Below are 27,728 nucleotides of genomic sequence, written 5' to 3' on the forward strand. Positions count from 1 at the left end.
CAAGACCGTACATGACCTGATTTCTGTTTACTTACCTCTCATCCTATTCCCTTGTATTTGTCTGCCAGCCTAGGGGGTGAGCTGGGACTTGTTTAACCTTTTTCTTCAGGGACTATCACCCCGTGTCTTTAACACAATAGATCCTTCCTTCATTGCTGAGTTGAAAAGATGTAAATCATCCTCGCAGATGAAGTTACTTTATTGATAGCTGTTCTCTTTCTAAGAACTGTAGAGTCTAATGAAGAGGATTGACTTCTCGGGCGCCTGGGTGGCTCAGTGGGTTAAGAGGATTGACTTCTCAAGCTCATCGATGTACAAAGAAATTTAAAAGACTTCTGCATTATGATTTTGTAGCCAAATTTTCCCAGAGCCCTAAATACCTGTGTTTATCACAAATCAGGCATATATGTCTTCTATGTGAAATATTTCTTCTTCTAAGTTAAACATCAGTACATCTGGCCGCTAAAGAGTTAGAAGAACCATAGAGGCAATCTATTATAATCCCCTTAGTTCATAGTCAAGTAAATTAGCTTGGCAGTGTCAAATGATTTGAAAATGTTACTTAGCTAGTTTGTGACAAAGTTGAAGCTAAAACACAAATGTCTTAATTTCTAAATCAATCGTCGTCATCATCATGAACAACATTTAGAAATCTTGCATTAGTCAGGTACTTCTCTAAATATGCTACTTATATTAGCTGTTTTAATCTTCACAATACTCCCAGCAATAAAGAAGCTAAGGCACAGAGAGGTTGGCTAACTTGCCCACAGTGCAAAATGCATAATAACACCCTCAAACAGATCTTTTTCTAGCTTCTCCAAATCCCAAGTCCAGACATATGGACAGTTACAGTAGAATAAAAACAGAATTCCTTCAGAGCTCCTGGGTGGTGCAGTGGTTAATGTCAGACTCCTGGTTTTGGCTTGGGTCCTGATCTCAGGGTCACGAGATCGAGCCCCATATTGGGTTCCACACTGAGCACAGAATCTGCTTGGGATTCTTTTCCCATCTGCCCTCACCCCCTTGCGTGCACTCTCTCTCTTTCTTTCTCAAGTAAATAAGTAAATCTTAAAAAAAAAAAAAAATAGAGGGCAACTGCGTGGCTCAGTTGGTTAAGCATTTAACTTTGGCTCTGGTTATAAGCCTTGGGTCCTGGGATTGAGCCCTGCTTTGGGTTTCCCGATCAGCAGGGAGTCTGCTTCTCCCTCTTCCTCTGCCCTCACCCCACTTGTGCTCTCTCTCTCTCTCAAATAAATAAATAATATCTTTAAAAAAAAATAGAATTCTTTCTACCAGGAAGTAGACTCTTATCTCCTGATGGCTTGATCTGGGTTTAATGGTCAGCAACTTGCCTCACTTTGACCATAATCACTATGGATAGATCATCCAAACACAAAATCAATAAGGAGACAGCAGACCTGAATAAAGCTATAGAACAAATGGACCTAACAAACATATGCAGAATAGTCTATCCAGCAGCACAGGGCGCACACGGCGCACATTCTTCTAAAGCACACACGGAACATTCTTCAGGAGAGAGAATATGTTTGGCCACAAAGCCATCATTAACAAGTTTAGAAATATGGAAATCCTATCAAGTTTTTTTTTCTGACTATGATGGTATGAAAGTAGAAATCAGTAACATAAAGAAAACTAGAAAATTCACAAATACTTGAAAATTAAGCAACACCTTCCTGAGCAACTGAGTTAAAAAAGAAATAAATATCTTAAGACAAATGAAAATGGAAATATAAAATACCAAAACTTATGCAACTTATGCATTGCAGCAAAAGCAGCTCTAAGAGGGGATGGGTATAACATATAGTGCTTAAAGTGTTTCTTACTGCCTACATTAAGAAAGATCTCAAATAAACAAACTAACTTAGGCTTCGAAGAATTAGAAAAAGGAGAACAAACAAAACACAAAGTTAGTGGACAGAAATAATAAACATTAGAGCAGAAATAAGTGAAATAGAGATTAGAAAGACAGTAGAAAAAAATCAACAAAACTAAGAGTCAGTTCTTTGAAAACAAACAAAATTGACAAACCTTTAACTAGTCTAACCAAGAAAAAAAAAGAGAGGACTCAAGTAGAATTATAAATGGAAGAAGAGACTTTACAGTTGACACTACAGAAACATAAAAGATTATCAGAGACTGCTCTGAACAACTACATGGTAACAAATTGGTCAACCTGGATGAAAGGGACACATTCCCAGAAACATACCTTGTAAGAGTGGATGCTCAGACAGCAGCATATAATATGTCTTCTAGGGAGAAATTGTGGGGTGGGCTATTTTGGCTGGATCCTCTGCACTGAGTCCTGGGGAGATACCCAGGACAGGTGTTTGTATGCCTATGAACAGCTGTTTCTTTGCTTGCTGTATGTAGTCTTTTAGGTCTCATGTATATCAGCCTCATTGGCTTTCAGAATTCAGTGTTTTGGGGACCTTTCCCTTGGTTATAAGTCTTAAAAATTGGGGTAGTTAAATATGGGGTCCAAATCCTTTTCTCCTAGGGAGAAGTTGGGAGTTTTTGTTTGTATGACACTGTATTGGTGATGCGGTTTATGGTTGGGCTGGGGGGACTCAACCTAATTTCCCAATGTTTTCAGTGACAAGATGTTCTCATTTGCCTGATGTCTAGGAGTTGCTCACTAGTTTCTGGACTTATATAAAAAGGAATTGCTCCATGTGTAGCTGTACATTTGATTTGATAATGGAATATTATATATAATGGAGTATTACTCAGTCATAAAAAAGAGAGGAAATACTGCTGTTTGTGATCACATGGCTAGAGCTTGAGAGCATTATGTTAACTGAAATTGGTAAGACAGAAAAAACAAATACTATATGAACTCATATATATGTGGGCTCTGCAATAACAGGGAGTACACTGGTTGTTACCAAAGGCTAAGGGATGGGGAAGATAGTTGATGGTGACTAAAGGGTCCAAAGTCCCAGTTATGAGTCTGTTCCACATACGGCATGGTGACTATAGTTAATGACACAGTGAAACTGTATACTTAAAGGCTGCTGAGAGAATACATCTTAAACGTTGTCAGAACAAAATCTGGGTGGCTCGGTCGTTTAAGCCTCTGCCTTCGGCTCAGGTCATGATCCCAGGGTCCTGGGACTGAGCCTCGCATCAGATTCCCTGCTGAGCAGGGAGCTTCTCTTTCTCCCTCTCCCTCTGCCTCTCCCCTCTGCTTGTGCTCTTTCTCTCAAATAAATTAAAAAAAATCTTTTTAAAAAATGAAAAAAAAAACAAAACAAAGAATAGGAAGAGAGAAAGGAATGGAGGCTGAATGAGGTCATGGGCTATATGAGGTCACAATAAACTTTATTGTGGTGCTCATTTCCCAATGTATACATATTTTAAATTATCATGTTGTATTTCTTAAACTTACACAATGTTTTATGTTGACTCTGATTTTCATAAAGCTAGGGAAAAAAGTAACACATGTAATTCAGATGTATAGAGAAAAAAATAAAATGAAATAGGCCAATACTGAAGCTCACCCATTCTTTCCTCATTTGTTTCAAATCTGCTGATTCAGCCATCAAAAGTATTCTTCATTTCTGTCACTGTGTCTTATTTCTAGCATTTCATTCTGATTCTTTCTTACAGTTTACATCTCTCTATGGGCATTACCTATTTGGTCTCTCATGTTATAGGCTTTTTCCATCACATCCCTTTACATGTTAGTCACAGCTTTTTAAATTCTGATGATATTAACAGCTATGTCATGTCGGAGTCCAGATCTGATGAATACTCTGTCTTCTTGGGCACTGCTTTTTCTTGCCTTTTGGTATGCCATATACTTTTTTTCTTTTTGAAAGCCAGATATATTGTCAAGTAATAGGTGCCAAGACAAACAGGTCTTTAGAGCGAAGATTTATGTTAATATTGCTGGGAGTTGGACTGTATTTAATGCTTCTTCTAGCTGTATGTACGAGACTTCAAATTCCTTCAGAGTCCTTGTTTTGGCTTTGGGACTTCTTGTGGTACTTCTTCTCAGGCAGTCTGGGATCTGCAGCCTACTCATCTATATTAAACTGGGGACTTATCGGTGTGTTGTAGCATGTGAAAGAAGGGAAGCATTCTAAAATCTTCTAAGTCTTGGTCTTTTAGTGGGCTTGTCTTGAGCGTATGGCTTTCACCAATGTTTCTGGGTCTCATCGATGGGTCCAGTTCTCCTAATGCTCCTGTTCCTCCTGCCTGCAGTGTACATGATCTATTTCCTTCACATCCTCTCCCTTGTTGACTATGGAGTTTTTCCCCTTTGTAGGTGACACAGGAAGGCTGAAGGGAGCTAGAGTGAAGTGGGATTCCCTTCTCCCAGTTGCGGTAAGCTTGTATTATACCAAAGCCTTCTACTGCAGAGTAGGAGTAGGGACAAGGATCTGGAAGCGCTAGAATAGTAGAAGTATGAGAATTTTAGAAGTAGTAGAATATTCTTCCATTCCTATTGGGGCCCGGGGGTATCTTTCTTGGATCCTCAGATCCATCCTGAGAGAACCTGCTGGCATTCCTGGAGGGAAAGTGTGGCCCACTCCCACCTCAGCTCATGACTCATGACCCCAGCTCATGACTTCGACCCCAGCTCATGACTTTGACCTGCAGAAGTTTCTCACTCTAACAGTAGTCCATACTCAACGTCCAGCAATCCATCAAAATTACCAGGTAAGTGTTCTTGCTCATTTAAGGCATCCAGCAGCTTCTGCTCCAGGTATCAGGTGCTGTATCTCTGGTCATGTCCATCCCTGCAGGCTTTGGAGAGGTTGCTTTTTGACCCCAGTTCTCTGAGAGGTCCAAGAGTAGTCACTGGTTTTCAATTTTTCTCTCTGTAAGGAAGGGATTGGTAATTTCTGTTCTTTACATGTCAGAGCTGAACATGTATTTTCTTGACTAAGATTCCCTACTATTGAGAACACAGGAAAGTAGTTCAGTGAGGACTGAATTGTCTTTACACTTGGCTTTGGTCACAAAATGAAAGGATTCCAGTGTAATCATAGTATTATACCCAAACACTATGGTGTAATAGTCATGCATAGCATTTACTGTGGGTAGAGGCATTTTGACAGGAGTTTTTTGTGGAATGAATGATTAGCATAGGGATTAAGGGAAGAATTTAAGAAGAGGCTAATCAAGGAATTGCTGGAGAATTATAGAGAGTAATTTGATTGGGGTGGAGGGATCCACAAGAATCCGTAGGAACTGAGGCTGGAAATATTAGGCTATGTCCAAAGTACATATGGACTAGAAAATGTTTTATCAAATTCTGTGGTCAGCATGGAGTCACTAAAATATTTCATAAAGGGTAACAATGAATGTCAACAGTTAATCTAGCAAAAGTATTAGATAAGCTGAAAGGACACTGGAGTAATAGTATCAAGCTCAAGATTTGGTATTGGATGAGAAATGAAAAGGTAAAGTTGAGCAGGCTGTGATCTCAAAGGTCAGATCAGACACTTGAGAGGTCAAGTCCAAGAACCCAGCTTACAACATGAAAAATCTGAGATGCAGTCAGAGTTTACAACAGAGACTAGATTCTGGAGTCACTGCATGGAGGCTACAGCTTAAACTTTGAATATAGATGTGGTTCTGGGAAGGATAAGAACTGGGATTAGAACCTTTGGGAACGGGTACAATTAAGGGGTAGGAGAAAATGAATTTAGCAGTGGAAAAGCCAGAAAGGTGGGAGAAAAACTAGGATGAGATACAAAGCAAACTAAGGTAGAAGATGTTCCTTTTTTTTTTCCCCCCCCAAAGATTTTATTTATTTATTTGAGAGAGATAAGTGGGAAGGAAGGGAAGAAACAGGCTCCCTGCTGAGCCGGGAGCAGGATACAGGTCTCGATCCCAGGACCCTAAGATCATGAACTGAGCCGAAGGCAGACACTTAAGTGACTGAGTCACCCAGGTGCCCTGAAGAAGTTTCTTTTTTCTTCTAGCAATGTCTGGCCTATATGGTCAGATGCTGAACTGGACAGACACACCCAATCCTGACAGAGGAAAAGAGCTTCCTGTATGACTTGGCTTGAATGACTTACTTCTTGCCAGAACTGAATTCTTTTTACAGTGGAAATAGATGTAAATGTTTCATAAGAAGTGGTTAGTGTTTATTAGGTAAAAGTCCACATTTATGAGATAAATATCCGTTCTTGGAATTCACCCAGATAGGAGAGTGCTTTGTGGTGGATATGAAATTGTGGTGGTAGTCAAATTTGGTATATAAAATTGCCATGCTCTCGGAGGTAACTGCAAATGATTTACTCCAATGTACAGTCTTCACAATATATGAATTTCTTTGCAGCTCTGTATTTGTATGGAGTGGCCGCTATATGTATACATACCTAAAACACAAGCAGATGCTCTATGCCAGGTCCTGACTGGCTTGTTCCTCCTGCTGACCATGTGGTCGGTGTTTAAAGGAAAACAGGAATCTTTGGTAAATCCCTGCTATAGCAACAAGACAGTTTTCATCAAGTTTGTGAAATGTAATTTTATTAATTAATAGAAGGGCATGTCTGACCAGACACATTGTTCTCAAATAAATAAAATCTCAGCATCATTAAAAGCACACAAACACGCAGTTTAACAGGGTACAATACAAAGTCAATTGAGATGATGTTCTTACTTGCATTTACTAAAAATCTGAGAAAGACTGTATTAATCTCTAAATAATTATCTTGCATAAAGAGAAAAGTAGAGCACAATTATTTTGTAGAAGTTTTGGGGAGTGACAATTTGAGAAGACTTCGTTTAAAATATATTAAGGTACATCACAGGTCAAATCACATTCTGTTAACATTACAACATGGAATTGTACTTAATCAAAAATAAAAGTGGCTAAAGAAGGCTGTATACTTTCTTCTTCTAACATTACGCTAATTTCTATTTTTGGCATGAGTTAATAACTTTTTCCATTAGTAGGAAAATGTGCTCTGCAAACTCTCGGAGGGCACCACGGCCACCATTGCATTTGCAAATATATCCAACAGCTTTCTGGGCAGTAGAGCAGGCATCAGCAGGCACACCACTTAGGCCCACTTTCTTCAAGCACTCCTCGTCAGATACTTCATTTCCTACCAAGTGAAAGAAACACTGGGTGAGAATTTAAGGAGACAAAGAATACTCAGTTCTAATAAGGCAAAACAGGTAAGTAATTCTGGTGGCTTCAGTAAGACCTCAAGCACAGCATTTAAGAATACCCCAGATTATTGGGTTATGGACTTTGGAGAGGGTATGTGCTATGGTGAGTGCTGTGAAGTGTACGAACCTGACGATTCACAGACCTGTACCCCTAGGGTTAATAAAACCTTATATGTTAATTAAAAAATAAAAGATTATTTAAAAAAAAAGAAGCATTTACTGAGGTCTAGGATTCTCTGTAAGCAATTCAAAATCAACTCTTATCAGTTAAAGAAGGAGAATGGATTATAATTTCTGATTGCTATGCATATTAGAATTATGAGAAATTCTGTAAGTAAAATGTGAATTATCTAAACTTTTCATTTAAAAAATCCCAAACAAGGGAGACAAACCATAAGTGACTCTTAATCTCACAAAACAAACTGAGGGTTGCTGGGGGGAGGGGGTTTGGGAGAAGGGGGTGGGATTATGGACATTGGGGAGGGTATGTGCTTTGGTGAGTGCTGTGAAGTGTGTAAACCTGGTGATTCACAGACCTGTACCCCTGGGGATAAAAATATATGTTTATAAAAAATAAAAAATTAAACATGCAAAAAAAAAAAATCCCAAACACATGCAAGAACCCCAAGTTTATGTGGAATGATTATCAATGTTTTCGATCATTTATCAGTGTTTTTCTCTTTGCTCCACCCCTTAGTTTTTTAGAGGGCTAGGAAGGAATTCTTAGACATCATGTTTTTACCCCAAAGCTCTTCAGCATCTACCTCTAACACATACCTATCTCTAATAGGTACATCTTTTTTTTTTTTTTTTTAAGTGAGACAGTATCATCAAATTAACAATACCCACAATTCCTTAATATCATCTTGGGGCACGTGGCTGGCTCAGTTGGTTAAGCATCTGCCTTTGGCTCAGGTCATGATCCTGGGGTCCTGGGATTGAGCCCCATGCTGGGCTCCCTACTTAGTTGGGGGTCTGCTTCTCCCTCTCCTGCTTGTGCTCTCTCCCCGCTCCTCTCTCAAATAAGTAAATAAATAAATCTTAAAAAAAAATAATCATCTAGTAACTTAGTGTGTGCTCAAATATCCCATTGTCTCAAAAAAAAATTTTTTTTATAGTTGATCTGTTTGCATCAGAAGCCAAAGTCCACAACTGGATTCTATTGCTCTATATCTTAAGTACTTTTAATGTGTGACAGTTCTCTTTGATTATTCGTTGAAGAATTACCATCAGACTGACAAAACTATACCCTTTCTCCACCTGCCCTGCTATGCTCTCCCCCTTTCTGTTTTGTGTTGATAGGATGAATTTCAGAAGCACCCAGTACCTCAGATTCTCCATTCCGAGTAGAATTATTAGTATACCATAGACCAACTACTACTAATAAAATGCTTGTTAAAAAAAGTTTCAAATCTGTTCCATATTAATCTAATGAAAATTTCTAAATGATTAAATGTATTGAAATCTGAATTTTTTCACTGAAAGGTGATGAAAATTCAAGTATTTATTTTGAATAATCTACCTCTGAAACTAAGCTATGTTTTGTAAAACTTACCTATATAAGTGTTGATATTTTTAAGGAACAAATTTTCATATGTTTGTTTGACCCATGCAAAGTAGTGTTCTGATCTTAAATTAAAATTTGGAGTCTTCTCCTATTTTCTTGTTTTCTAGCCTCTTATTTTTATAGTTTTTTAAAAAAAATTTATATAAGTAATGCATATTTTTGGTAGAAACATTTTTTTAAATCAAGGCAAAAAAAAAATCACTATCATCTTAATTACCACTATTTCTGGATCATCACTATATTTTGGCATATGCAATTACATGATTTTACCAACATAAGTGATACACACTATTATTACTACCTTCAGGCACTATATTAGGCATCCTATATTATTTCTAATTTTCTTTCCAATAGCTTTATAAAGTTTGCTTTGCATTTATACTATAAATAGGAAAACCAAGGTTTGGAGAAGCTCGCTGAGGGTCGCATGATACTTAGTACACCTGGAATTTGTTGTATGTGCCACTAAAATTGTTTTCTCCTTACAAAAACTATATCATTTTCTGTCAAGGGCTCTGTCGTCTTCTCCACTGAATCTGCACATGCGGTTCAAAGGCTATTCCTGAAGTCCTCAGATGACCTGCTCCCAAAGCATTCCCGTGCTGCTTCTTTTGAGGCCCATGTACCCTTGTAACTACCTATCTCACACATGGCTTATGTCATATGTATTTCAATAACTTGTCATCTTTAATATCTAAAATGTAGACATGAGACTGCAAGCTTGGGAGGCAGTCTCAGCAACCGCCCCTAAGCCTGCACACAGCGTATCTGCTAAATGCCACCCGTGAAAACCTTGACACATGACCCTCTTAGTACAGATTACATGGTTGCAGAGCGTTCCACTTTGTGGATGTTTTATGCTTGCAGGGTATTTAAGTGGGCCCTTTTTCTTTTTTTCTCCATTATTCACTCATTTGTCTAATTTCCTTCTGGAATTGGAACTGAAGAGTTAAAACTTGGAGCATTTTAATAAAGCAAATACCATCCAAAGTGTACTTCCTATATGTTAGGGATCTGCTAAGTGCTTTACCCAGATTACCTCATTGCTTCCTATGACAGTCTTATGACACAGGTACTCTTGACATTTCCAGTTTACAGAGGAGGAAATGAAGGCTCACCTTACCAAACCTGACCAGTCAGGTGTGGTCTGACTCCAAAGCCATGTGTCAGTAATCATTCTATTAGGATACAACGGATATAGTACTGATACAGTACTAATATAGTACTGATATGTACTATCAAACTAACCCCCAGAAAGCCCATCCCAATTTAGCACTTTCCTCAGTGGTGCAGAGAGTTTCTATTTCTCTACAATTATGCCAATCTTGGAAATTTTCTTTATTTCTCTATTTCTTTAAAAAAGAAAGAAAGAAAAAAGAAAAATCCTGGTCCACTTTATGATGACTGAATAATAAGATACCAACCAAGATATGCCACTTCTTTCCAGCACAGGCCCATTTCTTTTCTCCACTCGTCCAGAACTGCCAGCTTGTCTGGCACATTGACTTCCATTTTGCAATCCAGTTTTAAGGAAGAGAGTGTCTGCTTTGAACATGCCCTTTCTGAGATTAACCTCACCTTAAAAAATAAAAAAAGAAGAGAAAAGAAAGAAGGGCAAAATGAATAAATAAACAAGTATTTCCTAATAAAATAAAACCTGGTAAATAATATGAGTCACAAATGAGTGAAGGACCAATTAAGTAAAATCAAATGCTATTTTAAAATGATGAATTTTTACAACATTTTCTAATAGTCCAATAAAGGTAAAAGACACTGTTTTTTTATAGTGGGAAGGAACCTATATCTGCAGTTTAAAAAGTATACATTGTCTGATACTAACCTAAAATTCTCCTATAATTCAATTTATCCAGAGGAAAGTCTACAACTTGTCTCTTGTGCTGCTTAGGTACGTACACATATTTAAGATTTCTAGGGAATTATAAGAAATTATCTTAGCTTTCATTTTTGAAAGTATATTAAGTTATTTTGAGTTAAAATTTTCAATCATAAGAATAAGCTAATCTTAAAAAATCCACAAGATATTTGCTTTTTTCCCCTAAATCCTGATACCTATTTTTTATGAAATTTTTCTTATTGAAAGATCCTATAGGAATTACTAGACAATTACCATTTAAAAATAATATGTTTACTGAATAAACAAGAAATATTTGTTGATTGACAAATTCCTAATTTTATTCATCTAAGAGTAAAGGTATGACAGTTTTCTAGCCATGTGAAGGCTAAATTTCAGATATTTTAATAGAGAATACTAAAAATTTAAATCTATTTCCCTCACATGTTCTTTGACCCTGAATCATCACCTTGAAAAACATCACTATATTCAGGGGGCACATACCTCAATACCACTTTTCTTTAATAAACTTATCCCAATAGCATCTTTTACATCATAAGATATTATTTCTTTTTGGTCTCCTGATACATAAATGTGGCCATTGGTGAGACATCCATCAATATTGCAAACCAAAAGTTTTATTTCCTTAAGCTTCTCTTTGCCAAAATAGCCATATCTAAAAGAAACCAAAATAGACCTCTGAGTACAAATGCAATACTAATCACTCTCTCTCGACGGGCTAACACCAGTAAACTTAATAACCATTCCCACTCAGTTACTCAAACATTACCCTTCACATTTACGTCACATATACACTTCAACTTCCAGTGCAAGACCTTGAGTAGAGTGGTCTAACCAGACTATGTGTTTCTCAAGTTACTGAATAAGCCATCTATAGGCATGTTTTATGTGTCTGTCTTCCTCACGTGAACAGACTATTTACAAAGATCCTAAAATGTCTGGAGTATCAAAAATTAGTGTCTAGAAAACTGAACATATCTACTAAAAGTATGTCAGGGTCCAGTGCAAAGGCTGTGCAAGTCTTGTTTTTACCTTAATACTCTTTGTTCTGCAATAGGCCAATCAATATCCACATCTATATCCACACTGTGCTCAGCTCGCATTTCGTAGTATGCCATTTTTCCACCCTAAAGATGGTATAAATGCCATGAGTACTGTTTTTAACATTTATTCACAATTCCAAAAGTTTATAATAATACAGAACAATGAATTCATTTCATTTCTACAATACTGAGAAAAAAAATAACCGAGAAAAATGACATTTAACAAATAATTTTTTGAGGGAAAACCTTTTTGTTTCCTACATCTTCAAACCATAGGCCATAATATTTTGACCCTGAATCATCAGGGTAGAGGTAGAGAACTATAATCTGGCTTTCCTGACACCCAGGTTGGTGATCTTCCACATCTACTATGTTATTTTGTCTCTTTTTAAAAGCAATAGATTTTTATTCAACTGTACAACCACAACCTGATGGTAAAAAACCATGGATTAAAAAGAGAATTTTGAATGGAATAAAATGAAAATCAGGACATGTGTACAACATTCAGTATCTGATTCATTTCTTAGTTGTAGCGGAATTCCTTGCTTATTCATTGAATGGATTCCAAAGATTAGTTTATTGTAAGCCTACAGGATAAAGGCCTCAGATGATAAATCTTATCAGTTATTGCCTTTCCTCCAGAAACTGATATTTTCCTTTATGAACTGTGCCATACGTCTTCCTTAGAACTGAGTTATACACATAAAAAGGTTTAAAAGATTTTTGCAGAATGAAGGCACAAACCTGTAAATAACCCATCTCTATCAAATGTCTCTTAGCAAAATAAAATGAGCCATTTTCATATAATTCTCCATCCCAGTCTTGTCGACGAGGTCGTTTAGCTGGATTCAAATTCAGAGGCTCAGTCACTTCACGAACTAAAAGCAAAAAGCTATAGTAAGTCTCTGTTGCTTTGAATACTGAGTATTCATTTAGTAGTTTTAAAAAATAAACTGAAACTGTAAAATAGATTTTTTAAAGGAATAAAATCTCTAATGATGCTGAAGATTTATCTTTGGTAATATTATTTAATAATTATTATCTAATCATAGAAAAATAAAGTATTTTACAGAGGAATTCTGAATAATTGAGATTTTGAGGCATTTCTAAAAATACAAGGTTCTGGGAGGACATCAAGGCAACCTTAAGGCAGCTTCAAAAGGACTGAATGTGGGCGCCTGGGTGGCTCAGAGCATTGGTCCTCTGCCTTCAACTTAGGTCATGATCTCAGGGTCCTGGGATAGAGCCCCGCATTGGGCTCTCTGCTCGGCAGGGAGCCTGCTTCTCCCTCTCTCTGCCTGCCTCTCTGCCTACTTCTGATCTCTGTCAAATAAATAAATAAAATCTTTAAAAGAAAAAAAAGGACTGAACTTGTCATATAATATCCTTACTTGAATATTTTAATATAGTTCTCATTATTAAGTATTTACTTCTATAGAAATACAGTGTACATGTTTATACAAGATAGCTGAGAAATTACTTGCAGAGAGTTATTACAGAAAACTGAAGATTTCCTCATTGAATTATTGAAACTTTTATATTGATAAAAATGTTTGTATATTACATATTCTTACCAGTAATTTAAAAATATACTAAGCATAATAATAAATAATATTAACTTATTACTATCCATGGTAATGAAGGCTCAGTGATATCAGCATTAGTGATTACAACATGATATAACAAACGAAGCTCTCAGTACTGGTAAATAGCGATCCTCTTGCCTTTTCACTGTATTTTTTCCAAACTGTGTTTATGGGTGTGTATTAACATGCATACATGATTCTGTGCGTGTGTGTGTGTTTGTGCATGTGTGTTTAAAGCTGGTGATTATTCAGAATCTTTTTTATTCAAATTTTGGTTGTCAATTCTAGAAGCAATGGCTTCTAGAAATAACTTTACTTACTTTGCTAACTAAACTATCCTTTTTTCAATCCTAGTCCATCAGTGCTTGATATAACCTAGGAAAAATATTCAGCAAATATACACTGATTAGCTACATAGGGTATAGTTTTAAAGGCACTGGATACATAGCAGTGAATACAACTCTTTCCACTTTAACAGAATGTGCAATCTAGTGGTGCAGATAGGCAATAAACAAACTAATTCAAGTGGTGCTTTGAAAGAAAGGAATGAGGGGGCAAGTCTTTCCTAAGTGAACAAGGATCAGTGGCTGCTTTCTCTTTGGGGATATTTGCTGCATCTGAGGAAGAAGTAAAAGAAAGATCAAACTTGGCATAAGCAGAAGGACTTTGCTGGGGTAAAGAGAAACCAGAAGAGTATTTAATGGGCCCTGCAGACTAGAATCACAGATTGGCTTCTATAAGAGCCCACCCACTTTTCCCCCTGCAGGACGTTTCCTGAGTGAGCTGAGGCACAAGAAGCTAGAATGGGCTGGAAGGCAGGAGAGATCATTAGAGTTTTGTGGGGCTTAGATCCCAAAGTCCTGGTGGCTTGGGGTTTTCAGGAATACATACAAGATCATGTCCTGGCCAGACATCTGCACTAAGAGGTAAAGTGAGACTAAAGCTCAAACCCATTAGCAGAACTCCTAACTGGATCAAAGTGAGTAGCTCCATATCCTATCTGCCTGATAGAAGAAAGGGTGTGCCCCCCCTAGAGGAAAATAATATATACAGACCCTTGAACAACGCTGGGGTTGGGGTGCCAACCACTGACATGGTCAAAAATCCACATGTAACTTTTGATTCTCCCAAACCTTAACTACTAAGAGCTTACTGTTGACCAGAAACCTTACCAACAACATAGTCAGTCACTAACACATATTTTGTGTATTTTATGTATTGTGCTGTTGCAATAAAATAAGCTAGAGAAAAAAATTCTACTAAGAAAATCATAAGGAAGAGAAAATACATTTACAGTACTGTACTGTATTTACTGAAAAACACTGTGTACAAGTGGACCCGTGCAGCCCAAATCTGTGTTGTTCAAGGGTCAACGGTACTCCAGTCTCTATATCAGGCAGATGACAAAATACGAGTCATTCTGAAGAAGCAGAAATACATTACCCATAACTAGAGAAAAACAAACAGTTGTAGAAACAGAACTACAAATGACCCAGATATCGGAACCCACAATCAAGGATTTTCAATTAACTATCATAAATATGCTAAAGATATTAGAGAAAAAGATTTTAAAAAGATAAAAAGATGGAGAATTTCAGCAGAGAACAGAATGTCTAAAAATTACTCCAATGTACATTCCACAATGGAAAACACACGTATCTGAAATAATTCACTGGACAGGATTTATGTTGCTCTGGACAAGTCAAAGGAAATGATCAATGAACTCAAATATGTCAAATGAAATTACTCAACATGAAGGACAAAGAGAAAATCATCAAAAAATACAGAACAGACTGTGAAAGACATGTGGACCCCATAAAACTGTTTAATAAGACACACTTAAATCTGCATCCCAAGAAAAGAGAAGAGAGAAAATGTGGCAAAAGAAATATTTGGAGATAATGGCACAGAATTTTTGGAAACTAATGACAGATATCAACCTACAGATATGAGACGTTCAGAGAATTCTAAATAGGATAAATACAACAAAACGACAGCAATACAAATTGGAGTCCACTATGAAAAGTTAAAATAAACGGAAAAATCTTAAAAGCAGCCTGAGGGAAAAAAGACATCATATTTAGAGAAACAATGATCAGAGTAATAGCTGATTTCTTTTAAGAAACAATGGATGGCAGAACATATTGAAATGATGTGTTAATGATGCATCTTCAAAAGAGTAACATCTTAAAGATGCGATCTGAAAATCCTGAAAGAAAGAAAAGGCAAACCAAAATTTTATATTCAATGAAAATGCCCTTTACAAATAAGGGCAAATTATAGACATTTTTAGACAGACAAAAGCTGAGAGGAGCGGTTACTAACAGTTTGTACACTATAAGACAGAAGCACATGTTAAGTGGTAAGAAATGAAGAATAACTAAAAAGGATAAATATGCAGGTGAAGATAAGTGACTATTTTAAAATAAGTTAAAGTACCATTAACTATTTAAAATAAATAGAACAACGTATCATGGCTCATAATATATATAGAAATAGATTATGTGACAATAGAACAAAAGGCAGGGGCTAAATTTACTATTGTAAGGCTCTTAGTTATTTGTGAATACAGTTATCTGTAGTTATTTGTAACTACAAATTAGTTATTTGCAGACAATAACAAACTAAGGGTGCAGAGTATAATCTCTTGAGCAGTGCTGTCCAAAAAAATATAATGTTTATATATTTATATAATATAATTTTAAGTTTTCTAATGGCTACAATTTTTAAAAAGTACAAAGAAGTGAAGTTAGTTGTAATAATAGATTTTATTTAGATTTTATTTTGTATCTAAAATGTTTTTAACATGTAATAAATATAAGAATTATTAATGAGATATTGCATATACTTCTTTCATACTAATCTTAGAAATACAATGTATATTTTATGCTTAATGCATATCTCAATTTGGACTAACTACATTTCAAAGGCTTACACTGCTAGTGGCTACTATATTAGATGGTAAGGTTCTAGTGTGATGACAAAAAAAAAAATACAAAAGTTATACAGTATAAAATGGAACAATTTTTCAAGTATTGATTAATCCAGTAGCACTCTTAGTGATTTTATAAACAAGGAACATAAGAATAGACTCACAAGAAATACCATTCTGGGTTAGAACCACTGTTCATCAATAGCATTCTGTTTCATAGACTAGTAGAAAATTTATGACAAGACAAAGGTCTTATCCCTAATATTCACTTCTTGATGTTAAAAGACATTTATTTGAACATACCTAATTTTCTTAAAAATACTTACAGATCTAATTTTTATGGCTTTGGCTTTGTCATCTATTTAACATACATATTTCTTGGACTTCTTGAACTTCCATCATATACCATATAAAGCTCAATATTCAGTTTAACACTGGGCTTCCTTGATTTGCTTCAAAAATTTGTTTCTTAAGCTTTAATAAGAAACTGGTAAGTTCAACGTTAAAATGTATAGCTTTTAACATGGCACAAAGAACATGGCACAAAGAAGACAATATTCACTAAATGTAATGAATTTGTAAGTGTATTTACTGATGTATTTCATTGGTTTGGGTAACGTTCAGATTTCGAGACTGGAGAATCTTATTGTCAGCCTTTCCATCCTCTTACTTGCTCTTTTTTGTGCTGTCTCCAGTTTCATTGCTCCAGTTTCACTCATATTTCACTGTCTTCTTGAAGTCACAATAAGGCAGCTCTCCTATACTCAACAAATGCCAGGGCACCTAACAGAAATCAAACTGCCTTTCCTTACATATGCTACATTTACCTACTTGTTGGTCATCCTATTCTTTACTCCATATTTTACTAGCTTACCTAGCTAGAAATCAGACTCCTGCGTCTTCTTACATTGGACAATCTAACAAATTTTGGGATGCAATTCCAGAATTCATTCTTGAGGTCCTCCAGAACTTTTTGATAGACTTCTATCCCCACAATCCTATTATGACTTATATGGAGTTTGCCAAGCAAGTCTAGAACCAACACAGAAGTATTTCACATCTAGAAAAAGGACACGCCTGCCTCAAAAGGCAAATCGAGTGTTAAAATGTCCATTTGTAAAAAGTAAAGCAGGGAATTTGGTTTGTCTTGTCTCAATAATCACAAGACTTAGAACTGATTATAAATGTCATTACCTACTACAGTTAATAATCACGTGTTGCTCCCTTCACTCCTAAAGAATATTTACATATGAAAAAGCGGGTTCTCCATAAAAGCTAAAATCAATACCGATATAACAGATTACCTCCTTTCTGAATTTCACTCCATCGAAACTGATGGCGTCTCACAACAGAGAAAACGGAATCATATCCTTCCTCTCGAATCATTTCTGCAACTTTTTGAAGGTCAGTAGGATGTAAACATGGAGAAGTTGCTTGAATATTTCCTACAATGTCAACCTCTTAAAAAGAGAAAACAAATGAAGGACATCAAAGTTCTTTGCAAGGAATACAAAGATCTTAAATTCAAATGTGAAAACAAGTCTTATGAAATAATAAATTAGAAATTACATAAAATTTTGAATAAACTATCAAATTCATACCATTGTGATAATTAAGAAATTCTATGATGGCATCTAGTGAGGTAGAACTGTCTTTTGAAACTTCAGAACTTCTTCGATGAACTTGGGCACCAAATTGTTTGGCCACATTCTCAATTTCATCATGGTCTGTTGAAACCCACACACTGGATAGATAGTAAAAAATAAATATAACAAGTCAAATCATTAAAAGAAACCACTAAAGATAAAAAGGAGCTCTGCAACACCAAAATACACCTTACATGATGTTAGAATAGTTTTTATACCATCAAAAAAATTACAGATCTAACATAAAATTTAAAGAATTATATTTTGTATAATATATAATAATAAATAACACTTTATTAACTGTCTGAATAAAAATATAGTAACAAATAGACTTTTTGTTTACATACAAAAATATTTGTATTCGTATTGTCTTATGTCATTTATTTATATAAGTATTATTTCTGTAGCCCTAGATACAGTTTTATAAAAACAGAAAAAAATGACACTTGGTATATTTAAGGCTACTGGTATATTAAGTAAAATAGAAGTTCAAATCTAAAGGCAATTAAGAAGATCTTGCTTCTTATTCCTCATTCAATCCAAATTAGTGTGTGAAGAATTTTAATATACTTGCCAAGAAAAAAAACGGATTTGTATTAGTTAAACCATGAAGCTGAAAGAATTTCAAGCTTAGAAGCAACGTAATGCCTAGACTGGGCTCAAAATATCAGCTAATCCAACTCTTCTGCTTTGCCAATAATGGGTATACTATAAATATATGACACAGAACTGACGGAGTTTTAGCCATTGATAATTACAGACATGGAGAATGTGAGTTGACTGCCTCTGGGACATTTAACTTAACTGCACCTTTCACCACATCTTATGTGGTTCATCGTTTAGACTTTCTAAGATGATGACTATGAGTAGAATGCTACTTCGGGGAAGTGTGCCAGTATCTACTGAAGTTAAGTTTCCTGGACCTTCACAGATTCCCTTTGCTAGAAAAAAAAGATGTGAATATTCTAGCCACAATGTTTTATTAGTGATATTACACAAAGACAATTTAATGACTTGTAGTCTTTGGCATATGCATTTTTCTTTTAGCACCTTTATTCAACATCTACTGGGAGTAAGAGGAACTGCATGTTTTGGATGTCTATGCTCAATTGTCAAGAATGAAAAGAAAGTGAGAAACTATAGGAATTTTTTTTTAGGAGATAGAAGTTTACTGAACACCAAAAAAAAAAAGTAAAAAAAAAAAAATTCTAACATCGCCAGATTTTACTTACTGATTTCCATTCTTCTCTTTAATATTTGCAGAAGAAAGATTTAAATCTAAAGATAAAGTCAATAACCTCCCTAATTTTTTTCTTTTTTTAAAGCCTACTAAACACGATGAGTCACTGGCTAGGGATCAGATATCTCATATTTACTAAAAGTCTGTGTGAGGCAGAACACAGAAGTCCCCAGAAATATTTGGGGGCTGATATTCTACTGGAGAAATGTCACAGTCAAAGGTGTAAAACAAAGGGAAGTACCAAGAAAACCTAGTTTTAAAATAGAGAAAATGAAGGGAGGATGGTTAAATGGTAAATACAGTAAGGAGTGAACAGGAAAAGCAAAAGAAATGGTCTTTTGACATCTAATTTATGTCACCAATTGAAATTACTGATGTCACTTATTATCCTGATTTTCTATAATGAAAACTCAACACCACAGGATTCAGTGACATTTCTGAAATGCTTAAAAGGCAAATAAAAAATAACAGAGGTTTTGGAAGAGATTTGTTTTTCCTTCCTTCCTTTGATCAGTCATTCATTTTTTCATTCATGAAACGTTTATTGAGTGCCTATTATGTTTCAGGTTCTACTGCGGACATGTAGTCCATTTTCTTGAGAAACTTTCAGTTCTTAGCCCATTGGTAGAGACAGAGGCCAACACAGTTCTGAAATACTCCTTAAACCAACAAGGGAACAGAGGTAAGGAAGGAACGACTAACCTCTCTACAATGCTTTATTTTTACAAAGTATTTTTATAGTGCCTGCTCCAAAACATGCTCAATCTATATGTGTTAATAAATGAAACATTAAATGGTTAACAGCATGGAATCTGAAGGAATGAGTCCAAATCCTAGCTCTGCCACATGTTAGCTATATGACCGTAGGCAAAATCCATCATCTCCCTAGGCCTCGATTTTTAGTAAAGTGTGGATGATTTAAAAAAAAAAAAATACCAGTGATAGTAACAGTACCTCATACCATTGTTAGAAGGATTTAATACAAACCACAAGCTATTCAAAATAATAAAATAGGAATGGTAATAAAGGCATACATACATGGTCTCATTTAATCCTCACACTGATTCTGTTGGAAGGAAAACTGAAGTTCTGAAAGTCCAAATGCCTAATTTATATGTATGAAAATAGCATCCCATATGTAGACTTAAAATACAGTGAACATCATTTATTAAAGGGGTTATGTAAGTAGATCATTTTCCTTTGATTTAGGGGAATCAGAAGAGAGAGGGCAAAAACAAAGAGTCAGCAAGTGAATAAACAGGTCAATAAAATGTAAAATCAAGTACAAAGTAAATGTCAAAGCCTAATGCTAATGACTTTAGCCTCAAATGAAGTCATATTTCATCTAACAGGATGAACAGGAATATCAACCCTGATGCCTGTGAATATTATTTCAAATCACAAAATGCCATTCTGGGAATAACACAGCATAGGCTTATTATTTAATCACAAATCCACACCCTACGAATGAAACTAAAGTTCCAGGTTTATTATTAATCATAAATCCACACCCTACAAATGAAACTAAAGTTCATTTTTCCCCCCACAGTATGTTAAGTAACATTCACAAAATCAATTTGTTCTGAGGTTTACTAACACAGCATCGAACCACTGCTGAAATCAAGCTCTTACAAACTAACCTCCAATGATAACTTTTTACTAAATGAAAATAATTGTCTTAGCATTCTTCTCAACTGCTATCCAAAGTAGTATGCAAAGTTAGCAATCCTGGAAGCATTGTTAGCTTTGACTCTGGGCAGGCCAGAACAATCTGCCTCAATGAACAAATCATGGTTTTGAACAAAATAATCTCCTAAGCATCTTCTAGCCCTGAAAAACACAATTGGGCAGCTGCAAGTTTCTTCAATTCCTTCCTAGGGTAAATATTTATCAAAGAAAGAAAACAGAAGGTGAGAGGCAGCAAGGTTGCTCCAAACTTGGACCATAGCTTCAGAATAAATCAATTAAATCCAAATCAACACATTTTAATTGAGGCTCCAATACATGAAGCATACCAAGGTAAGTAAGAGTACCTGCTCACAAGAACCTCTTCAACCCAGTAGAGCAAGGGTCATCCCAGGCCAAATCTGGCTCCCAGGCTGCCTATTCTCATAAATAAACTTTCAGTGGAATACAGCTATACTCATTCACTTACGTATTGTTATGGCTACTTTCACAACATACAACAGAGCTAAGCAACAGAGACAAAGTTTGAAATATTTAATATTTAGCCCTTTATAGAAAAGTTGATGGACCCTTGAAATAGAGAGTAAAGACACAGTTCCATTAACTCTTCAAGGTCAAAGTGTGTCAGCATTAGAAAGAATTCTGAAGATCATTACAACTTTCCCATTTTACAAGTCAGGAAACTGTGGCCCATGGAAGAGATGAAGATTGTAAAAACCTTCAACAAGGGGGGAAAATGTCAAGGACAGATCACACGCTAGACACATTCTAATGGCCGTATATATACTACTTCACTTAATCCTCTCAGCAACCCTATGAGGTGGATACTTAAGTTCATTCTGCAGACGAGGAAACTGAGGCACAGACCTTAAGTGATTTACCCAAAGTTGCAGTTAACATATGGTGAAGCTAGAAACTCAAATCCACAGTTTAACTCCAGGGTCTATGACCTTACTTCACTGCATAATGCGTGCACTAAAAGAAGGTCTGAATACTGCTGCTCTGTGAGGAAAACAAAGACACCGTTACTTTCCACTGAGGAGACCAGGAAGAACTTCACTGAGGAAATAGTGCTAGTCCCCTTTTTTACCTTTTTAGTTGAACTTTCCAGATCCCTAGAAAGGATGCAACATAGCAAACAGCTATGCAACCTAAACAGAGGAAAATCACTTTGTTACACAGTATTCTAAGTTTGAGAAGGCAGAGTCAGACCAATTATGCTCATTTTGCTGGTTAAGGAAAATACTGGTTTTATTTCTTCTAATTACTATTATTAGTATAGTAACAGATACCATAGGTGGCCTGAAGTATACAATATCCTTCCAATTGTCAAGATGCTTTCTCTCATCTAGATATGCTAAATAAAAGAATAGCAAAAATAGCAATGATAATAGCAAAAATTTAAAAATAGCAAAAGAATTGGCATAGAAAAAGGTTCTTAGGAATCATTTATTCTTTTTTTTTTTTTTAAAGATTTTATTTATTTATTTGAGAGAGAGACAGTGAGAGAGAGCATGAGCGAGGAGAAGGTCAGAGGGAGAAGCAGACTCCCCATGGGGCTGGGAGCCCGATCCTGGGACTCCGGGATCATGACCTGAGCCGAAGGCAGTCGTCCAACCAACTGAGCCACCCAGGCGTCCCAGGAATCATTTATTCTTTCATGGAGTTCTGTATAAATGCATTTTAATAAATGGAAACAGGAAAATTACTGCTTAATATATAACATATATTTTCCAATCATTTTGTAGCAAAATCTCCTAGGTCTGCTATAAGGGTATTTGTCTGGTTTTGACTCCCAGCATTTACTCCCCTTTGGTAAGCATATTCCAATTTTTCTCTTGATGCAACTGTCTCATTGAGCCTCAGGGGACGCTCCATCACTGGCTCCAACACCAGAAGAGGCAGCTAAACTCTACCAACATAAGCACTGGGGGACCCAAAGAAACTCTTTGGTTAGACTTAAGCCTGTAAGGAGTAAAATAAGAGGGTAAACAAAGCTGGAGAGCAAAGCAGAAAGGACAGCTTTGATTTGTTAACTATGGCAGTAGGGAAAGACTAGTAGAAACTGAACTCAAATCCCCAAAACAAAGGCTGGAGACTTCTTAAAGGCTAGAGTGTGTTAAGAAAAAGGTATTGCAAGGGTGATAGAGGGGGTTAGTCCCTGTGACTAGGCCATCTGGGTACTTATCCAGAGAAGAAACACACTCAACTTTATGATAGAGGCAAGGTGCAAGCTGAAGCAAGATGCCCATGGAATTTAGACCCTTAATTTTCCCACAGGGACTAAGAATGAATGAGGGTTATCTACTAAGATGTTTCCATTTCAGAGAGACAGTTTTGGGTGGTAGATTTACATTCCAAAGGCTAGAGAAGGGGTTTATAATGATAAGTTTTCAAAAGTAGTTGTTCTGAGATAGGGTTCAGAGGCTACCTGCCAGTCACCAGGTTGTACCTGAAACAAACAGTAAATTATCCTGGCAGCACTGACCTTTCTCAGCCATTTTAAGGGGTGGCTAGAATCATCCTAGAAGCATTGCCTGACACTCCTGGAAACCATACTAGAGTTTGGACAAGTCATTAGGTGCTGAGAGTTTTGCAGTTCTCAGCACAATCACTTGACAGCATAAAGGGAGAGCCTATCTAGAAGAACTAAGAAATGGAGGATTCTGGTGACAGAGGGCATAATTTCCTTACCCTGCTTTATTTTTCTCAAAAATACTGTCACCACCAAATATAGTATACACAGTTTGTTTATTACTTGTCTCTCAAAATGCAAGCTCCATGAGACTAAGGAATGACTCTTGCTACTGCTATCACCTCTGGTTAAAGACACAGTACAGTGCCAGTCACACAATAGATGGTCAACAAATACTTGCTGAATGAATGAATCATTTTGCTTTTGAATCTCACTGTACCTGAAACAAGCCTTACCCTTTTTTGTGAAGCCAGGCTGAAAGGAGGTTCCTGACATGTAACCAGAGTTGTAAGTGAGTTTTGCTCTTAATTTACTGTGACAGTGATTTTTGAGCTCTACTTCATTTCACAAAAATGGCATATCCCTGTGGCCTGGATGCACTTCTCTAAGTCTTTTTTTTCCCCCCAGTGTGCACTCTTTATAAAGGTGAAAAAATTTCCAAAAGGCAGTAAGCTCCAGGGACAAGAACCATGTCATTTCATCTTGGTTATTTCCTTGGATGTGCATGGCAGAAATTAGGGCTCAGTAAATGTTAACTGAATTGAACCAAATTCTCAAGGCTTTCCCTATCTCTCCTTTGCACACTTCCTATTACATTGCTACATCAGTGTTATCTTCTGGGTGCCTACCCTACTTACCGCGTTCCACCCAGGGCTTCCCTTAGATTAAAACATTAAGAAAATTAGTAAATTCATACTTTTGGAGTATCTTTCTTTAAACAAGACTAGTTAAATGAAAATCATATACCCATAAATTAATGTGGGCAATTAAGATGCTCCAAAAACAATCATCTCTTCAAGAACCAAAGCCCAATCAAAAAGTTAAAATAATTTACTTCCCACAGTAACAGATTCAAGCATAATTAGAGTGAAGTTTCTATGTGTAAACTCATTCCTGGCACAAAATTTTATCTCTGTTCTTTTATGAATGATATCAGCTTGTCCCTCCTGACCAAAATGGCATATGGGCAATGTCTCTGAATGATGCACAATTGAAACAGTCTCTGGGCGGACGAAGTTCCAAAGACACAATAAAAGCATTTATATGCATATCATAAAGCAGCCTGCTGTACGTTTCCTCACGATCTCTTACCTATGGACAAATGCAAGGGGTTTTCTAGATTGTGCTGACTCACAGGCAGATAGCTTGGAGTATTTTGCAAAGGTCAGAAAGCGATCTCCAAGCTGAGCTTGAAACTAGAAAGCCTTGACACCTCACTCCATTCAGGAACCTGATGCCTCCCTAATCGATCGGCACCAAGTGGTTATCACAGGCTGAGCAACAGGGGAACCCCAACGGCCTCTGCCTGCTGGAGTTCACATGTCGCCACAGACGTTTCATAGGGGTGGCCTCCTTTCCTTTACCCGATGAGGTCAACCAGGGCGGCGGAGACGGCTGAAAAAGGGGCAATCTCCCCTCCGACGGACGGCATGCTCAAGGGCAGGCACAGGCACCGTCCCAGGTCAAGACTACGAGCAGCGACGGAACAAGGAAGAAGCTGGAGCACTTCCTCCCTGCGCTCTCACGCGGGGCCCCCACACCCCGGATCTTGCACACCCCTTCCAAGAGCAATTGCCCAGGGAGTCCCAGCCCTTCCAGCGGCCCGGCTCCCTCGCCCGACCCCCGCCCAGACCGCGCCGCCCACTCTCGCACATGCGCACCTCTGGAAGACCCCCGAGTCCAGGGCCGCACGCAGGACCCAGCCAATAAGCGGGACCCCCGCCAGGTGCTTAATGTTCTTCAGGGGGATGCCCTTGCTGCCGCCCCGGGCCAGAATTAGGGCCGCCAGGTGCGGGGGCTTCTCCACGCCTCGGCCCTGGCCTCCGCGGGAGTTGCGCTGCAGCTTCGGCGGCCGGCCCCGGGAGGGCCGCCCCCGCGGGTTGGACACGGAGGTGGCGGCCCCCTTCTCCACCGAGTCCATCTTCCTCCCACGCCTTCTCCCCAGCTTCTCCACATCCGGGAGTTCTTCTCTCGCCACCTCAGCTCGGCGCCGCCCGATCTCCCCGCCCGAGCACTCGCGGGGGTGGCTGTTCCAGCTCCTGGCCCCGCCCCCGCCACGGCCCGCCTCTCCGCGGGGCACGCCGGGAATTGTAGTCCGCGGGCGTGTCGCCGGGGTCCCCTAGGCGGAGTAGCCTGGGGTAGGGGGGACCCCAAACCCACGCCAGGCACTGAGAGTCCAGGGATTACTGGAAAGAAGTGCAGCTTCTGGGGGACACTATACGGAGATTTCTCAACTAGGCAGCATACATTATAGATTTTTTGGTAAGGAACTTCACCACTTAATAAAGATAGTGGGTTTCCCACTGCACACTCAGATGCACCCTAACACGATTCAATCTTATATTTAAAAATTATAATTGTATATTTTTCTGCTGTGTTCCTGACTCTATTTCCAAGAGATTACCTCATTTAAATGTCTTACAGGCACCTTAGATTCAACATTTAAAAACCTCAATTCTCTATATGGGCTCAAAATGCTCCTACATCCGCATTTTCTATCAACATCACTGAAAATCTAGGATTGAAAACTTGGAAGTCAACCTTGACTATTCCCCTATAGTGCAGTAATCACCTGTTCTTGTTTTTTGTGGTTGTTATTTTATTCTATGCTATAAATCTTTTCCTTTTATAAATTGTTACCTCTATTATCTGGTGGAGCTTTCACTCACATCCTCTGCATTGCGGAGGTGGGTGGGTGACTCAAGTGGTGTATATAGTATCTCATCTTCCTGAACACAGTTGTGGTCTAGGGACAGCCAGGTGACCAAGCAGAGCCCATTGGAAACCCTCCCTGAGACTGGGGAAGAAAGGATCTTTCTCTTGTTGAGTTTTTGGGTATTAAGAACACTGTAAGTCTGATTCCTTATGGCAGGATGAGGGAAGGGGAATAGGAGGGTTTGCTGTTCTGAAATGGGCTGGGAGACAAAAAAAAAAAAAAAAAAAAAAAAAAAGCGGTGTCAAGACATGCGGGGAGAAGAGAGAAAGAGCCCTGATGGTATCCTTTAAACCTCTTGATCCGCCAAGAAGTTCAAAGGCATGTATCCACATGCACACACAATCTCTTTTTTATAGATATTTGAGAAAGTGTCTCTGAGCTAACACACATTTTGTCTTCACCACTTTTGCAAGCCTGTATCTAGAAATATCCTTGTCTAGTAGAGGCTAACATATCCAGAAGGCATGGGACATGGTATTGTCATTCCTTTTCAAGGAGGGTAAAAAGGCCTTTGTGCTTCTCAGGTCTTGACCTTTTTGGAAAGGAAGAGAAAAAGCCTCTCACGTTTTTGGTGTTAGGAGAGCCACTAGAAACTTTACATCCCCTTGCCTGTGAGGTAGCTGATGGACCAGCTCTTGCTGGGACTGGATCAGAGAAAGCTCAGGCTGGCAGTAATGGGGAAGGACGGCTGCAAACAGATATCAGTGCAGGCCTGGAGGAGGGAGATCTGTTCCAAGAACCATTGCAGAGCTCTAGGCCAAATGGTCAGTTTGTGCCCCTTCACCCTATGGGCTCTTTGAATAGAAATCTTGCATTTACTGTACTTCAGAGACACCAACACTGATTTTTTTGTGGCAACCATGTAAGAAGGACATCTACTGCTTCTTACACACCAAATCTTTTTTCCTCTCTACCTCAGTAACAGCCTTAGTTCTCCCTAATAATACAGTTGCCATTCTCCACAGTGATTCCCTAGAGACCCATAAACTCTATTGGGTCACCAATACTTCAGTGGAGGGACTCCGGGGCACAATGGTGTCCTTCAAGCTGGGGACAGAGCAAGTGCTACCAATGTTACTTATCAAAGAGATTATAGTGATTTGCGTAAATGCTGTGAGATCTGCTCCAGAAGTACTGTTCCTTCTTTGTAATCGCTTCTAGAACAATGTGTGGGTCAGAGTATGTGTTCAGTAAATGTCAGTGAGCTGCATTTTTTATTACTTTTCCTGTCTCTACCCACACATATTTTTGTTTGTAGTTGCAATCTTATGATAATAAAGCATTTTGTATTCTTTGCACAATTTTGGTTTGACTTAAGAACTGGCTGATTTCAATCTGGAGAGAGAGAGAGAGACACTGAGAGACAGAGAGAGAGAGCATAGTAATAAAAGTGGAAAATAATCCATCTAGTTCCAAATATGGCACATGAAATTTTGATAAATGTTCTTTCAGTAAAATCAGAGTATACTTATTTAATGTATTCTTCTTCACTGTAATCAATGAGCATAAAGTCTCAGTTAAGCAAAATGAATTAACTCTAGGGATCTGCTGTACAACATTGTACCTATAGTCAACAATAATCACAC

The 27,728-nt window shown here is 37.7% G+C and overlaps 1 protein-coding gene across 1 annotated transcript; it reads right to left on the bottom strand.

The window, feature by feature from the left end:
- Nucleotides 1-6,493: 6,493 nt before the first annotated feature.
- On the bottom strand, nucleotides 6,494-25,465 carry CMAS (cytidine monophosphate N-acetylneuraminic acid synthetase). The gene is made up of 8 exons (XM_082738603.1): nucleotides 25,088-25,465; nucleotides 17,761-17,903; nucleotides 17,464-17,619; nucleotides 12,386-12,519; nucleotides 11,631-11,725; nucleotides 11,082-11,253; nucleotides 10,150-10,303; nucleotides 6,494-7,091 (listed from the first exon to the last, which is right to left on the bottom strand). The coding sequence occupies exons 1-8, from the start codon at nucleotides 25,345-25,347 to the stop codon at nucleotides 6,901-6,903; spliced, it is 1,305 nt and encodes a 434-aa protein (XP_082594729.1). The 5' UTR covers nucleotides 25,348-25,465; the 3' UTR covers nucleotides 6,494-6,900.
- Nucleotides 25,466-27,728: the final 2,263 nt, after the last annotated feature.

The sequence above is a fragment of the Mustela nivalis genome (assembly GCF_964662115.1).
Source record: "Mustela nivalis genome assembly, chromosome: 7".
Taxonomy (NCBI): domain Eukaryota; kingdom Metazoa; phylum Chordata; class Mammalia; order Carnivora; family Mustelidae; genus Mustela; species Mustela nivalis.